At 42.1% G+C, this 14880-nt stretch overlaps 2 protein-coding genes across 3 annotated transcripts in view; one reads left to right on the top strand and one right to left on the bottom strand.

The window, feature by feature from the left end:
* LOC121678401 (solute carrier family 22 member 23) overlaps window positions 1–12636 on the top strand; it is a 13718-nt gene extending 1082 nt beyond the window's left edge. The window contains exons 2-11 of one of the 2 annotated variants that reach the window (XR_006021228.1): window positions 504–607; window positions 1056–1210; window positions 1816–1984; window positions 2110–2237; window positions 2447–2549; window positions 5456–5667; window positions 5819–5851; window positions 5984–6107; window positions 10078–10674; window positions 12626–12636. Coding sequence is in view for 1 of the 2 variants with exons in the window: in XM_042057930.1 (XP_041913864.1) it covers window positions 504–607; window positions 1056–1210; window positions 1816–1984; window positions 2110–2237; window positions 2447–2549; window positions 5456–5667; window positions 5819–5851; window positions 5984–6107; window positions 10078–10417 (1368 nt within the window). In the remaining variant the exon portion in view is untranslated. Of the gene's footprint in view, window positions 1–503; window positions 608–1055; window positions 1211–1815; window positions 1985–2109; window positions 2238–2446; window positions 2550–5455; window positions 5668–5818; window positions 5852–5983; window positions 6108–10077; window positions 11712–12625 lie in introns of those variants that run through there. The other variant, XM_042057930.1, reaches the window with a different exon arrangement.
* On the bottom strand, window positions 11871–13119 carry psmg4 (proteasome (prosome, macropain) assembly chaperone 4). The gene is made up of 3 exons (XM_042057931.1): window positions 12805–13119; window positions 12265–12340; window positions 11871–12065 (listed from the first exon to the last, which is right to left on the bottom strand). The coding sequence occupies exons 1-3, from the start codon at window positions 12994–12996 to the stop codon at window positions 11944–11946; spliced, it is 390 nt and encodes a 129-aa protein (XP_041913865.1). The 5' UTR covers window positions 12997–13119; the 3' UTR covers window positions 11871–11943.
* Between the last annotated feature and the right edge of the window lie 1761 nt (window positions 13120–14880).

Genomic DNA, 14880 nt, shown 5'->3' with positions numbered 1-14880 from the left:
ATGTACAAACAGTAGCAGGATCTGGGGGATGGATAACAGCTTGACTAGGCTAATGAACTTTTAGCAGGCCTCCGATCAGCTCTTTACCTACGTTGAAGTGTTGTGCTTTGCTTGTTAAAGTTTCCTATGGGAATAGATTCTGTGTGTGTGTGTTTTCTCGAGAGAGAGAAAGAAAGAGAATATCTATGTGCACAAGCTTATGACCCTTTCCTCTTTCCTCTAATGAAGTCAGTGTCAGGCCTGGAGTGTGCATGGGACATACTGTCCCTCTTCATAATGGCAGCTGACCTGCATATGTGTTAATCCAATCTCTACACTGCTATCTTTCTTTCCGTGTGTGTGTGTGTGTGTGTGTGTGTGTGTGTGTGTGTGTGTGTGTGTGTTTAACCTCCTGTCTTCCTCACAGAAGTTGGTGTATGTGTATGTGTATTTCAACCTTGCCCTGTTCTGCAGTGCTGGTGGTGTGTGTAGGCGTGTGTTAATCTAACCTTGTCTCTCTGCAGTGGTGGTTGGTCTGTGAAGAGCAGTGGCAAGCGCACCTCACACATCTCTCCTTTCTTTTGGGAACCGCAATCGGAGCTCTGCTGACTGGAGCCATGGCTGACTGGTATGGTGTGTGTGTGTGTGTGTGTGTGTGTGTAAGAGAGAGTGTGTGTGTGAGTGTGAGACAGACAGACAGACAGACAGAGATGCTCTATATACTTACTGTGTGAGAGTGAGCAATTGAAGGAGAGAGAGGTGTGTGTGTGTGTGTGTGTGTGTGTGAGAGAGAGAGAGAGCGAGAGAGAGAGAGAGTGTGTGTGAGAGACAGACAGACAGACAGAGATGCTCTATACTTACTGTGTGAGAGTGAGCAATTGAAGGAGAGAGAGGTGTGTGTGTGAGTTTGCGTGCTTAGGTGTGTCTGTGAACGAGAGAGAGGAGAGAGAGAGATGCCAGGTCCTGTGTGTGTGTGTGTGTGTGTGTGTGTGTGTGTGTGTGTGTGTGTGTGTGTGTGTGATGGAAACATGATTGTGAAAATGTGCAATGTTCTCTGTGTGTTTCTGTGTTCTCAGGTGGGGCCGTCTACCGGTGCTGTGTATGAGCGTGTGTGTGACGACTGTGAGTGGGATGGCTGTAGCGTTCGCTAGAAGCGTACTGACCTTCTCCATCCTGCGCTTCGTCCAGGGATGCAGCCTGGCGGGCATCTCCCTCTGTCTCTACCTCTTGAGTGAGTGTCTCACTTTCCACCTTCAACTTTTTCTCTCTTTCTCTCTCTCTTTCTCCTCTTTTGTCTCTCCCTCAGTTTTTACCTTGTGAGTGAGTCTGTCTCACTTTCCACCTTCAACTTTTCTCTCTCTCTCTCTCTCTCTCTCTCTCTCTCTCTCCTGCGTGTCTGACACACACACACACACAACATACACACACACACACTTGCTCTGTTTCTCTCTCCCTTTCTCCCAATGTCCTGAGTTTATCGCTTTTTTCCATGACTCTTCATGACAATTTCTTAACCTGTCATGTCACTGTCTCTACTTCCTCTGAATGCCTCATGTTCTGTGTGAGCTGCTTCCTCATGTCCTCTCTCTTTCTTTCTTTCTCTGTCTCTGACAATATCTCACCCTCTCTGTATCTGTGAAGCTCAGTGGAATTTTCTGAGACACCAAAATAAACAGTTACAAAGGAACCGACAGTGAGGGGCAGGATAAAAACCTCATCACCATATGCCCCTCTCAAGAAATTTCATCAGCAGATCAGGATTGCATTTATTATTTGAACAGGTCAAAGTTGAAAAAGCCACCCCCCCCCCCCCACTTCTCTCTCTGTCTCTCGCAGGGATAGAGCTGTGTTTACCAGCCTGGCGTTTCTCCATGACGATGGTTGCCAATGTTCTGGCAGTAGGCGGGCAGTTATTACTGCCAGGTTTGGCTGTCCTGTCTATTGATTGGCACGTCCTTCAGCTTGTGCTCGTCTGCCCATTGGCCCTCATATTGACTTATGCATGGTAAGCCTCATCCTTGTTTGGGAAACAGCAGGTGCTTCTGGGTAATGGAGTTTGAAAGGCACTGGTGAAGCATAGATGTAAGTGTTTCTCATTCATGGTTTCTCCCTTCTCCCTCTCACCTGTAGGCTTTTTCCTGAGTCATTGCGATGGCTGCTGGCAACTCAGCGTTTCGTGAGGGCCAAAGGTCAAATGTACCTGGTTGCCCAGAGTAACAGCATTGACACCGAGACAGATGAAACTGGCATCCTCTCAGGTGAGAGAATGATGCTGGTCTTGTACTGTGTGTGTGTGTGTGTGTGTGTGTGTGTGCGCGCCAGGTCGAATTAGGTATCTGTTAAAAGTTTAACAGGCTACCATTTTATTCAATTCTGTGTGTGTGTGCTAGGTCGGATAAGGTATCTGTTAAAAGGTTACACAGACTACAGTTTTACTAAATTTTGTCTGTGTGTGTGTGTGTTCTAGCCCTGGAAGCAGAGCTACACCAGACTCCTGAGAGCTCCTGCATCCTGCAGATAATCCACACCAGGAACATGTGGAAGAACATCCTGGTGCTGTGTGTCAACTCGTAAGTCGCCGGTTTTGGTTCGAGCTAGACTTGCACTAGAAACCTGTGGGCACATGTGGTTTCAGAGGATAGTTGAATGCAGTTTGAATGTCAACATGTGCTCAAGACGAGAACATGCCATATATTTTTTTTATCATATCTTTGTCTTTCTACACGCTATCATCACCACAATGTTAAATAAGTGCAAGATCTATATCTTGGCATGAAGTATTTGGGAATGCAAGTCATCTGAACTGTGTTTGGTAATGGCCAACACTACGAAAGTAATTAAATAATGACATAAACCAGTTTGATTAAAATAGTAATAATATCTACTATTTCAGTTGATCAAAGCCCTGGCCAACACAGTTCTCCCACAGCTCTCTGTCTCAGGTGCTGACAGAGATATTGTGACACATTCGGTAAACTAGGTGACTGCTTAGCAGAGAGCCCATCTGTTTCTAACCATGGCTGGCTGCCCATCCAGAATAAGTCCATCAGTGTCCAATTAGCGTTCTTTCCTACATACCGGAGTCCTACAGTGTTGACCTTGCAAACAAAACAGACACTGGTGAGAACTTAACATTGACCAGTCAGTGTGTTATATGCATATTATGGCACAACATAACAAGGTTTAGCTTAATTGAACATTGTGCGTGTCTGTGTAAGAGAATACCAGTGCTGTTTGTTGTTTGAGCAACAAATAGTGAAAATGTTATAATACTAAGCAAATACCATTAGCACTTTATTGCTCCCGTTATTGGGGTCATCCCTATGTTCCCCGGGTCCTATGTTCCCCACTCAGGGTTAGGGTTGGGGTCCTATGTTCCCCGGTCCCATACAAAGCGAGGAACATAGGACCCGGGGAACATAGGACCCACGGAACATAGGTACGCGCCCCACTTATTAACCAACCTACTGTAGGAACAAAAATATCTCTTGAAGCAAGAATACTCATCTTTCATGTTTCCACTGTACATTTACTTAGTACAGAACTACCGTGGTCCAAACACACACTATGTACTCAGTTATCCTGTGAGCAAATCACTGATATTTGTCATTTAATCATATCTGAACATATCTACACATTTTTGGATGATGTTAGGATTTTAAAGACAGGATCTGATTGAAAGACTTATTTTGATGGGACAAACTTGATGGGACACACAAATTATTTGTGTGTGTGTGTTGTATAGGCGATGATGACTGTACAGTTCTTCCTGTTCCCTCCTATACACAGTATGTGGTAGGGATGTTGCCAATACCCTCCATATGGTATTGGCCAGATGCCACAGTCTGAGACACTGTGAATATAATTACAGTGAAGAAAGCAAGCGCAAAACAAACAAACAAACAAGCAACACAAACAAACACTGGACCATGTCCAGGCCAGCCACATTACCATCTCAAGCAATGGACTATGCTCTGATCAATATGCACTTTTCCCAAAGGAATATGGCTATTGGATCATTAATCCTGACACTGCATTGGTCCTAATGAACCATCACAATGGAAAAAAAATCATTGACTGGTAGAAGCAATTCCATTTTGTTTGTGTGTGTGTGTGAGCCACTAAAATGTCTGTTTTTGTCTGCACACACACACACACACACACACATACACTGCCGTTGAAAAGTTTGGGGTCGCTTACAAATTTCTATTCCACTCCAATATAGTCAGAATACCAGCTGAGATCAGTTGCATTGTTTTTTAATCAGGGCAGCAGTTTTCAGATTACAATATGTGCTTACATTGCAAAAGGGTTCTCCAGTGTTTTCTCAGTTAGCCTTTTAAAATGATATCAGATTAGTAAACAGAATGTGCCTTTGGAACATTGGATGAATGGTAACCTATAATGGGCATCTGTATACTTATGTAGACATTGCATTAAAGATGCATTAAAGCCATTTGTTTTTACAAGAGTTATTTACAACATTAATGATGAAAACAAGGACATTTCTAAGTGACTCCAAACTTTTGAACGGTAGTGTATATGTATATGTGTGTGTGCAGGTGTATTTGTATGTGTGAGTCTTTGTTCTTGAGTGTTCTGTTGAATGCTCTCAGTATTATGTGTATGTGTGTGTGTGCGTGTGGAGTGGCAGGGGGCGGATGTACTTGAGGCGTATGATGCTGTTCATATGGAAATTGCAGTGGAGATAAGTACCCTGGAGAGGTGTGGACCACCAGGCTGAGTGCTGCCTTGGCCAGAGAACTGGTCACACGAGGTCAGGGACGACGAGCAGCTTGGGGGGTCACAAGGTCAGGGATGATGAGCAGCGTGATTGCTGTGACGTGTGTCCTGGCCACTTCAGATAGGAGTAGATGAGTGAGACGCCACTTCAGAGAGCGGACGGGTGACCTGACATAATGATGTGTCTGTGTCGGGCTATTAATGCATCCACACCTCTCCATCCCTATAGTGGCAGTGCTGTTGTCTATGTATGGATGGACATAAGAGACAATTGGTCTGGCTGCTACCATTCGTTTGTGTTGCCTTTGTAATACCCTTTAAGGATCCTGGGTAGAGCCAGCTTGAGGCACGTGTTATGGATGTCCCCAATTGTGCATTGCTGTTGAATACTGCATGTTGTGTTGTTATTAGGGCTTGATTTTCCATTAGCCAGTGTGGGAAGTCCCCAACCAATAGCAGAAGGATTATTATCTGTGTAAGGAGTACTGCTAGCCACTATTGTGTATGAATCTGAGGTATTCTAGGCTTTACTGGTGTAAAATATGAACAATCAAAATGGATTATGTCTTGTTACATGGGCGATTGTGGATATATCTACAGTAAGCTGTTTAGAACCATAAACATAAACTTATTGTGCATTATGACATTTCCTTGTGTGTGTGTTATCTGAACCCTAAAATAATGTGATGTGTGCTGCTCATGTGTGAGTAACCCTGGCCTTTTTGTGTTCCAGGCTAGCCAGCAGTGGTATGGGTCAGTGTTTTGTGCGTGCGGTCACTGGCGGCTCCTTCTCCCCCTTCCACTACCTGGTGTTGGTGGGCATCTCCATGGGGGGCAGCCTGGTGCTGGCCACTGTGGTGCTGGTGATGGGCAGGAGGGGCGCCCAGCTGTCCTTCATGATCATCACAGCCCTGGCTTCCCTGTTGCAGCTGGGACTGCTCAACCGTGAGTACACACACACACACACACACACAAATGTATTCAGTATGTATGTCTGTATGTAGCAGAAACAGGCCTTTGGGATATATAATCTTAAATCTAAAATGCTTAATCTGTTGGTGGTAGCGTAGTAACAGCAGACTATTCTCTTTTGCAGTGATTGGGAAGTACAGTCTTCGACACGACATAGGTAATGAAAACACACATACACACACTCTCTCATTTTTATTTTTAGTTCTTCAGTCTTGCTGATCTTCTCTTCTGTGTGTGTGTGTGTATGTGTGTGTGTGTGTGTGTGTGTGTGTGCGCGCGCGTGTGCCAGCTCTGAGGGACACTCTGAACAGGCGCTTGTCTGTGGCCCTCTCCGTGATTGGAATGCTCACGTCCAACGCTGTCAATCACCTCAGCTTGTTCATCTGTGCTGAGATCACGCCAACTGTCATCAGGTGAGTTAGAACAACACATTGTTGTACTTTCACCCTAATATAATGGCTTCAATGTCTTACAATATGGAGAATAGTGTCTCTGACATAGCTGATGTATGCACTATGGTATTGGTATATGGTATGGTCTTGTATATGGTATTGCATCATGTAACATGGTTGTGAGTAGGAGCATGACTTACAGGTTGTAGCCCAAATGAGTACCCCTTCAGCACTAAATTGGTACCCAGTATGTTGAAAATTGATGAAAGGGGAATTCCTACATTGTGTCACTTTGAATACGGTCCCCCACCACACGCGCACACACACACACACTGCCCTCACACACTGTTCCTCTGCATTGCTTCTCTATGGTGGTTGTGCTAATGCAGTGCAATACAGCCATATGCAACATTATATTAGTAGGACGTATTTCATTATTGTCACTTAATGTTGATCAATGTAATGTCCTATCAGAGCTGACACATCTTTGCTGGATCTATCTCTGCCGTGGGGCAGAAGACGTTTGGTGGCCGTCCACAACGTTATAAACTTAACCTAAATAGTCAGCTGCTGTAAGCTACAATCGGATTTTTTTGTATACCCCTGTTGTCTCAATGATAATAACGTCTCATTTCAGACTATATTTCAAAGTTTGCCGTTCATTTGCATTAATAATATAACATCGTATTTTGTCATTTTTGGCAAAGACATGCATTCCATTAGGGATATTGAACATATTTAACATTCTCTAACCATCTTGATTTCGAATTGGTGCAGTTTTCAGCACAAAAACTCATTTTATTATTTTGCTCTTTTGCATTGCTCTATGCTGTTCTATGGTGCTTTCTGCCTCTTGGTTGCGCACGCATGTTTTCGTGACGTTGCATAGAAATCCATGTATGGGTTGTGGCTGTTATTGCCCTCTCCTTAATGACTTTGAGTATCTCAATTAAATCATTTGGGTACACTGATTTTGTTCCATGTTTAGGTCAAGTTATTTCTCATGAATGCTTGCTAGGTATACAGTCTTTGCTCGGCAGCAGTAATGCTACTGCTTGGCATTGCTTCTCAGTAGGGTTAAGCCCTGATGGGGGGATCAGCTCTGTGACCTGTAATTTCCTGTGTCTAGCAGGAAGTGCTCCACTAGTCTGTTGAACTCTACCGCAAAGGGTAGATGTAATGCTTAGGGATGCACTGATTGTGAAATTCTGGGCCAATACTAATGCGATATTTAAAATAACCATTTGGCTGATAACCCATGCCGGTATGTTTTTGTTTGTTTGTTTACTTCAATTGTTGTTGTTAATTATACCCTTTAGTTGAAAGGAAGCCATTTCCAAATCTTTCAGGCTTTCACAGCACCATCTGTGAATATCCCAGTCAACACATAGCACAACATTTCCTAGATTCAACATAACAGATAAACATCAGTCACTGTCATTAGTAAATGTCAATGCCGATATTAGTCAACTAGGCCAATATCGTCCGATACGGATGTTGGATGAACAGATATATTGGTGCATTCCTAGTGTTTCCCCTCTGCCGTCACATGCAGAAAGAGACGCAACACATATAGTGTCAACAGTGACAACACCTGATCATGATTCATCTGACTGGAAGGATTAGCATGTAGGTGCTTATGTCAGCAGAAGGTGGGCTAATCCTGTGAGCGTCCTGTAGAGTGAAGAATTTTAAGTTCATGTTAAGGTTAAGACTATTTCCTTGTGTATTGTGTAGACAATATAAATAAGACAATACAAATTACTTAGTAAAACAACATGTTCGGGAAGCCATGGATTAGTTGTGTTCTGCTGATGGGGTCATGCTGAATAAGGGTTCTCAATCCCATTCATTACAATTCTGCATGCTCCCCCTGTACACTATTGGCAATGTCAGGGGCAGGGGTGTAGTGGAGGCTAAACACAAGTAAACACCGTTAATCCACCTCTGAAATTTCAGAAATAGAGTTTATCTTATTAGAGTTTATACACCTCTCAAAAGAGTTTATTTACTAATTGCAACTTTTAACATGAAAAAAAAATCACACTGTATTATCCATATCCACAATATGTACACTCATCAACACTCTAGGAATCATTTCATACCATTGGTATTGTTATAAATATTGGACAATAACCTCCACCATCATCAAACTTAGGGGTGGCCGGGGCCTACTGGTTAGCGCTTCGGACTTGTAACCGGAGGGTTGCCGGTTCGAACCCCGACCAGTAGGAACCCCTCACTGCTCCCCGAGCGCCACTGTAGCAGGCAGCTCACTGTGTCAGGATTAGTGTGTGCTTCACCTCACTGTGTGTTCACTGTGTGCTGAGTGTGTTTCACTAATTCACGGATTGGGATAAATGCAGAGACCAAATTTCCCTCACGAGATCAAAAGAGTATATATATTTATACTTATAGAAAACGTGTTCTGAATGCCGATACTGCATGGCGCAGTCCACCTTACCGTGATCACAGAATTCATAGTTTACCCACCTCTTATTTTACCACTACACCTCTGGTCAGGGGTGTCCAAATTGGGCTTGGCCTGCCTTGCCAGTTTTAAACGTATGTCAGCCACTGGGAATTTCGGCCTTTTAAGGCAAATCAATGTGCTTAATGTGCTCTACATAAACAAAAGCAAAGACTAATAGTACATAAAAGGGACCAAACATGTTTAAAAAATAAAGTACACGAATTAGAATTAATAATATAATTAATTAATAGAATTAATAATACATAAAAGTCATAACATAGACATAAGTGCATATCGACTTCCGATTACTGGAACATAGCCAACAACTTGCTGGCTTCGTCACACTTCCAGGTCACACTTCTAGGCTATTGCACTAAATTTAGCTACAGTACAGACCCAAACAAACCCTTAAAAAAATGATTGACCATCAGACTCAGTTTCTCAACAGGTTATTATTAAAGGAGACATAGAATGGATGAACTGAGTATTGTACCCTGTTCAAATAAACTCAATTGCAATTTTACAAGCCCAATTAAATCCTTATATTTAGGCTGGGTATTGAAATGGTCATTTTGACCAAATGGCGCCCTCTTTGGTAACCACAATTGAACTACAATTGCTTTGTGATATTTGACATCACATGTAGGCATTTTTCTAATTCGCCCATGTTATGCTATTTCTAAGTTCAAGATTTTCATATGAAGGAGGGCACAACCATGCCTCATGTTCATGATGGCTCTTTTTAGAGAGGTTATGCACAACCTCTCCTAATTCATCAAAACCAAGACAAAAGTGGTTTCCATTCTATGTCTCCTTTAATGTGACAAAACCCATGTCCGCCTTTGATTATCTATCAGTAATCCTTGGTCATCAGACCGTTTCTCAACAGGTTATTATTAATGTGACAAAACCTCTGTCCACCTTTTTGATTATCTATCGGCACACAACCAGCATACCCTTTATGAAACTCACACAGATTGTCCCGTTTTGGCATAAAGAGTAAAAGGAATGATGAGCGCTCTAACAGATGAACAGGCCTAAGACACAAGTGAGAAGCTGGGCTCACCATGGAGCACTGTCTGGGGCACTGGCATTCTGACAACAATACTATACATTTCAATTTCATGTGAAGTGACATAATGTGACTGTTTATTTTTGGCCCGCGACACTACTCCAATTCATTTTTGGGCACCCCTGGTCTATATTGTCCATATCAGTGACTACCATTTACATCTGAAGAAAGCCTTTGTGCCCTACTGTTACACAGAGAACAATTATTTGTGGACCCGCCTAATCAGAAAGGGTCACACTGTTTTTATTAAAGCTTACTAATGGCTACTTATTCAGCCTTTATCTCTTTTGTAATATTCACTGTCTCCCATTGAACTATTTGTGGTGCATTTGCAGTATATTAGTTATGTTACTGTTCATGCTTTGGTCAGACCTTTGCATACTACTACATTACCCAGAAACACATGCACACTCATGTTTACCGTACTCCCATACTTCTATGTGTAGGGGCGGCGCTCTGGGGCTGTTGATGGCGAATGCAGCAGTGGGCATGTGCGTGTCCGCGTTGGTGGACCTGCAGAAGTTCCGTGGCTTCTTCCTCCTGAGGATCATCCTCACCTGCTCCTGCCTCCTGTCAATCATCTGCATCCCGTTGCTCCCGGAAACCACTGGCCAACCGCTGCCAGAGTCGATGGCTGAGGGGGAGGGGCTTCTGCGCAGGCCCCTCCCTTCAGGCGAGCAACACCACCTCCTCACGAGGGTGGAGGTCGCCGAATACTCCCGTGTGGCGAACACGCCGATGCATCGCCAGGGAAATGACACAGCCAATGGAATAAGGACATCATAGGTCAAAAACAAATGTAAAAATGGACTCCCCCAAACACGTTATGGGCTCCATGAGTGGACGTCTGCTTCGTCTTACAAAGACACTCAATCATGAGTCTCTCTCACACACACACACACACACATAAACATATCTGTATGTTTGTTGGATCATGAAAGTGCCGCAAAAAGACAGGATTTCAACTTGCAGTTCTCATTTCCAATAATCAATGCAGTTCAAGAGACAGTAAATGTTCAGTCTGAACATGTGGGCAATATTTTGTTGTCCTCCACAGGATAATCAATTCTGTAAAACACACACACACACACTATCAAAACAGTTTGTACCTAATGCAGCATAACTCAGGATGGATCATGAACGCAGTGTGTGTGTGTGTGTGTGAGCAATAGACCCTTGGTTCACTTCAGGAGGGTGTTTCAAGTAGGTGGCTTTGTGTGAAACCTTAGTAATTTAAGTCAGGGCTGTAGTACGAAGCGAGGTAAATGGCTAACCTGGGTAACTTTGGGAGTAACCACTGAACTCTGCACTGAAGAGCTATTGTTTCTGACGTGACGTGCTTTTTGGAGACCAGTGGTTACTAGTTACCTGGGTAAGCTTGCTGGGTAACCTTGCTTAGCCATACAACCCTCATATGTTGAACTTCCTAACAGAAGACTCAGCCTATAGCCTCATTCTCCCAGCACATCAAAGCCTATAAGGCTCTTCTGTTCCCTTCCCGTTACCTCACTTCGTAGTACAGCCCTCAGGTTTGTAACCAAAACCTATAATTGAACCCCCCCCCCCCAGAATAGTTTGATAGAACTAAGGGATTTGATGGATACATTTGAAGGGATTTTAGTCTCCTCACAATATCTGAAGACATTTTGTGAGTGATTTTTAAGAACAGTGACTGACAGGGCAGTCACGCCATGGACAACTCAAGTGATTATGCCATCGCTGTTTATATGTTTGTAAACTACTATTTTTTTTGCACTAATTTCATAAACACAATCATGTGGAGTGGTTGAGAGGAGAGCAAGAGTGTACAACACGGATGAGTTTGTCAACGTCTGTCTGGCCATTGACGGTGTGAAACTTAACCTGAGGCCTTGCTACAAGGTACAGACACTGGGTCACACCTATATGTGTGTGAGTGTGTGCGTGTCTGTGAGGTCTTGTTTGTTTATCTAGGAAGGTGGCAATGAAAGGCTGCTACTCGGCCTGAGGCTACCACATTGCGTTATTGTGGGAACATGATTTTTAAAAAAAAAACATTCTTCAGAACCACTTTTCATTAAAGACTTTTTTGTAGACTGTGTTGCTTTGTCTCGAACACAAAAATGGTAAATTGTGTGTGTGTGTGTGTGCGTGTGTGTGAGAGAAAGAGAGAGAGACGGCTCAGGTGTCATAGCTCCTGACCAAATGGATTCCCAGCACAGAGAGGCACATACATGATCACAACAACCACACCCACACATTCTGTTTCCATTCATTTTATTAATTAGTAAAAAACAGCAGGACAGGAGTTAAGTACAGAAAAAAGGAGATATTTAAAAATTTTCAGGGTGAAGCTCCAGCTCTTTCTTGATTCTTTCCTCCACCAATAGGGACAGCTGGGCCGGGCAGCCTGGCAGGTTGAAGCTGACGAACACCTGCTTCTTTGTGCGCTTTGCTATGGAGACAACATATTAACAATTAAGGGGCCAGTGGAAAAATACCAAGACAAAGTGAAAGAGGTAAATTAACGCCTGTAAACAGACATACACACACTCCTATCCTTGCCCCTGTAAAAACACATCAGCTAAGAAACAAAGGGATAGGCTGTTTATCACTCGTTTCAGGCAGGATGGTTCAAACATGCGCGCACTTACTCAGTCTTTGTGCAAGCGTGCTAGATGAAGGGTCTGCGGGATCACCCATCACTAGACTAGACAATGGTGTAGAGTCCTGTTGACAGAAATAGTGGCATTATGCACATAAGAAATAGGCTTATCATTGATGCACGCATAGGCACACAAATATTAGAGTAAGTTGCAACAAGCCTATAATGTTATTGGTTACATTTCTCCCTTTAAGCTCCAGCCAGCTGATGTCCTGGTTTGAGTAGTAGGATGCTCCAAATCCCTTTATGTAAAGAAAGTTCTTGACTGGATTGTTATACTGGGCCGACTACACAAAGCCTACAAATTAATGTATTTCCTCCAGTAGTACAGATTAATGTATTTCCTCCAGTAGTATTTTGTCTAATTGGTGCATTCGATTTTTTAACACTTACTTTCTGTCAGTGACTATAGTCATTGCTTTCTGTACATGGTTCAAGCAACTATGACAATGCGACTTTCACTTTAGATCTAATAAGTTATGTCATTTTCTGACACTTGGTTAGGAGGCACTACAGTTTCGTTACTCACAAATTTGCTGCTCATGGACACTGCGAGGTTGGAGAGGACGGGGGCTGTGCCAACCCAAAGAAAGAAGCCTCCATCCAGTTTTATCACATGGAAGTGCACGACCTGCTCCATCAGCTTCTCGCTGAAGTTGTGCACCGAGATGCTGCCTTCGGGCGAGCCAGAGGCACATTCACCGTTTTCGGTGGTACTCATATTCGTATCATGCACAGAATTAACTAAGGAGAAGACATTAATTTCTGTATTTAGTGAAGCTCATCTCACGCTACGTCACTAAATCACACATTTTCAGTTACAGCACCCCAAACATGCATGAGCAGTAGTGTGAAACTAGCGACAGTAAAGAAAATTCCAATATGGCCGCCATTCGCGAATCCTTCAAAATAAAAGTCAGAACATATTAATTAATTTTTCAATGAAAAAGTAATGAATATGTTTAAAAATTACTAATTTAAAACTGTATTGTGTTACCAAAGGTAAAGTAAAGTTAGAAAATAATTAAATAAGACATTTAAGACATTTAAACCTTAAAATGCTATATTTTTTCTACACCAATATAATTAAACTGTGTGGCTGATAAAAAAAATAAATAAAGTTGTGCATATTTAAAAGGGGAATGAAATTGAATCCTTATAACATGTACTTTCAGAATATATATAGATATTTATACCAAGTTCGCCTGGCCATACTAACTCTTTCAGAATATATATAGATATTTATACCAAGTTCACCAGGCCATACTAACTCTGTACCGAGTCATATACCATAGGCCTGTCATTGGCACACTGTTGAACTTCAAATTGTGTGGCTGTGAAAACAATAAGTTGTGCATATGTAAAAGGGGGGTGAAATGGAATCCTTATAACATGTGCTTTCAGAATATATATAGATATTTATATTGTATATGGCCTGTGAGTACCAGGCCATACTAACCTTGTACAGAGTCACAGGCTACAGGCCTGCCATTGACACACACTGTTGAACTTCAAATTGATGTGCATGCATCTGTGAGTGTGTCCATCCACTGTATAGGCTAGTGACAAATGATCAGAAAGGGCTTTAGTTTTTGAGATACCCCTACCGGAGGTAGAACTAAACCCAACAATGTTTTTCCTCATCTCTAAGGTCTCCCATATATGAAATGGATTCTTGGCTAAAAATATTTTACTGCTAAGATTGTTAAATTAACAGATATTGTTATACACCCCAAAACCAAAAAATAACTAAAATATAGCCTGTCCGTATGAGAGTTAAGGCATATAAACTAGTGCAGATCAATCACAGAAGCTCTGAGAACTTTGAAATTTGGCATGTTTATACTACCTACTAGAAAAGACTGGATGTGAAAATCTTGATGTATGGAATGAATAGAGATATGTAAACAAACATACACATAAAATAAGGGACATGAAATAAATGAATATCTATGCAGAATGTTTTCATTTACTTTGTAGCTGCTTTACCAGGGATTATAATAGAAACACATATGATGGCTTATGGAAAAGGTGGGGTTGTACTGAATCCAACAATACCAAATATGTAAATATAGTATGACAAGTTAGGGTGTTCTGTCACTCAATGTATGAGGTGTCCAAAATGAAAGAAAACAGAACACTGGCAAAATACAGTCTCTTAAGTCCAAATCACATTATCAGTGGTGAGAAGAATGTTGATATTGTTACTGCAAGGCAAGTGCTGATCTATATTTACATTTAATAATGATACATTTTATATGAAACACAGATCCAATTGAATCAGGTTAACATTGGAATGGAACACCTTTATTAAAATATTTACATTCACTTGAATTTTGTTTTGGTCAAGTCATTACTGAATAATGGAAAATAATATTGTTAGCTTTTGTTTGTCCAGACCAGCAGTGGACAGTAGAGCCTACACTGCTTACTTCACCCCTACGTAGCTAAACAGTTAGTTGTAGAAACTACTTTCCCTAGCTAAGAAAGTACTTAGTCCTCTGACTTATGTTGCATGTGTAATTCAACTTAATTGCTGGTGTGCGTACTAGTGGTGCGGATGGTGTAATTGGTTTGTCACAGACTTTGTCATTTGGTGTGGATG

Source organism: Alosa sapidissima, chromosome 12 (assembly GCF_018492685.1).
Source record: "Alosa sapidissima isolate fAloSap1 chromosome 12, fAloSap1.pri, whole genome shotgun sequence".
Lineage (NCBI taxonomy): Eukaryota > Metazoa > Chordata > Actinopteri > Clupeiformes > Clupeidae > Alosa > Alosa sapidissima.
This window is presented reverse-complemented; position numbering and strand designations above follow the sequence as displayed.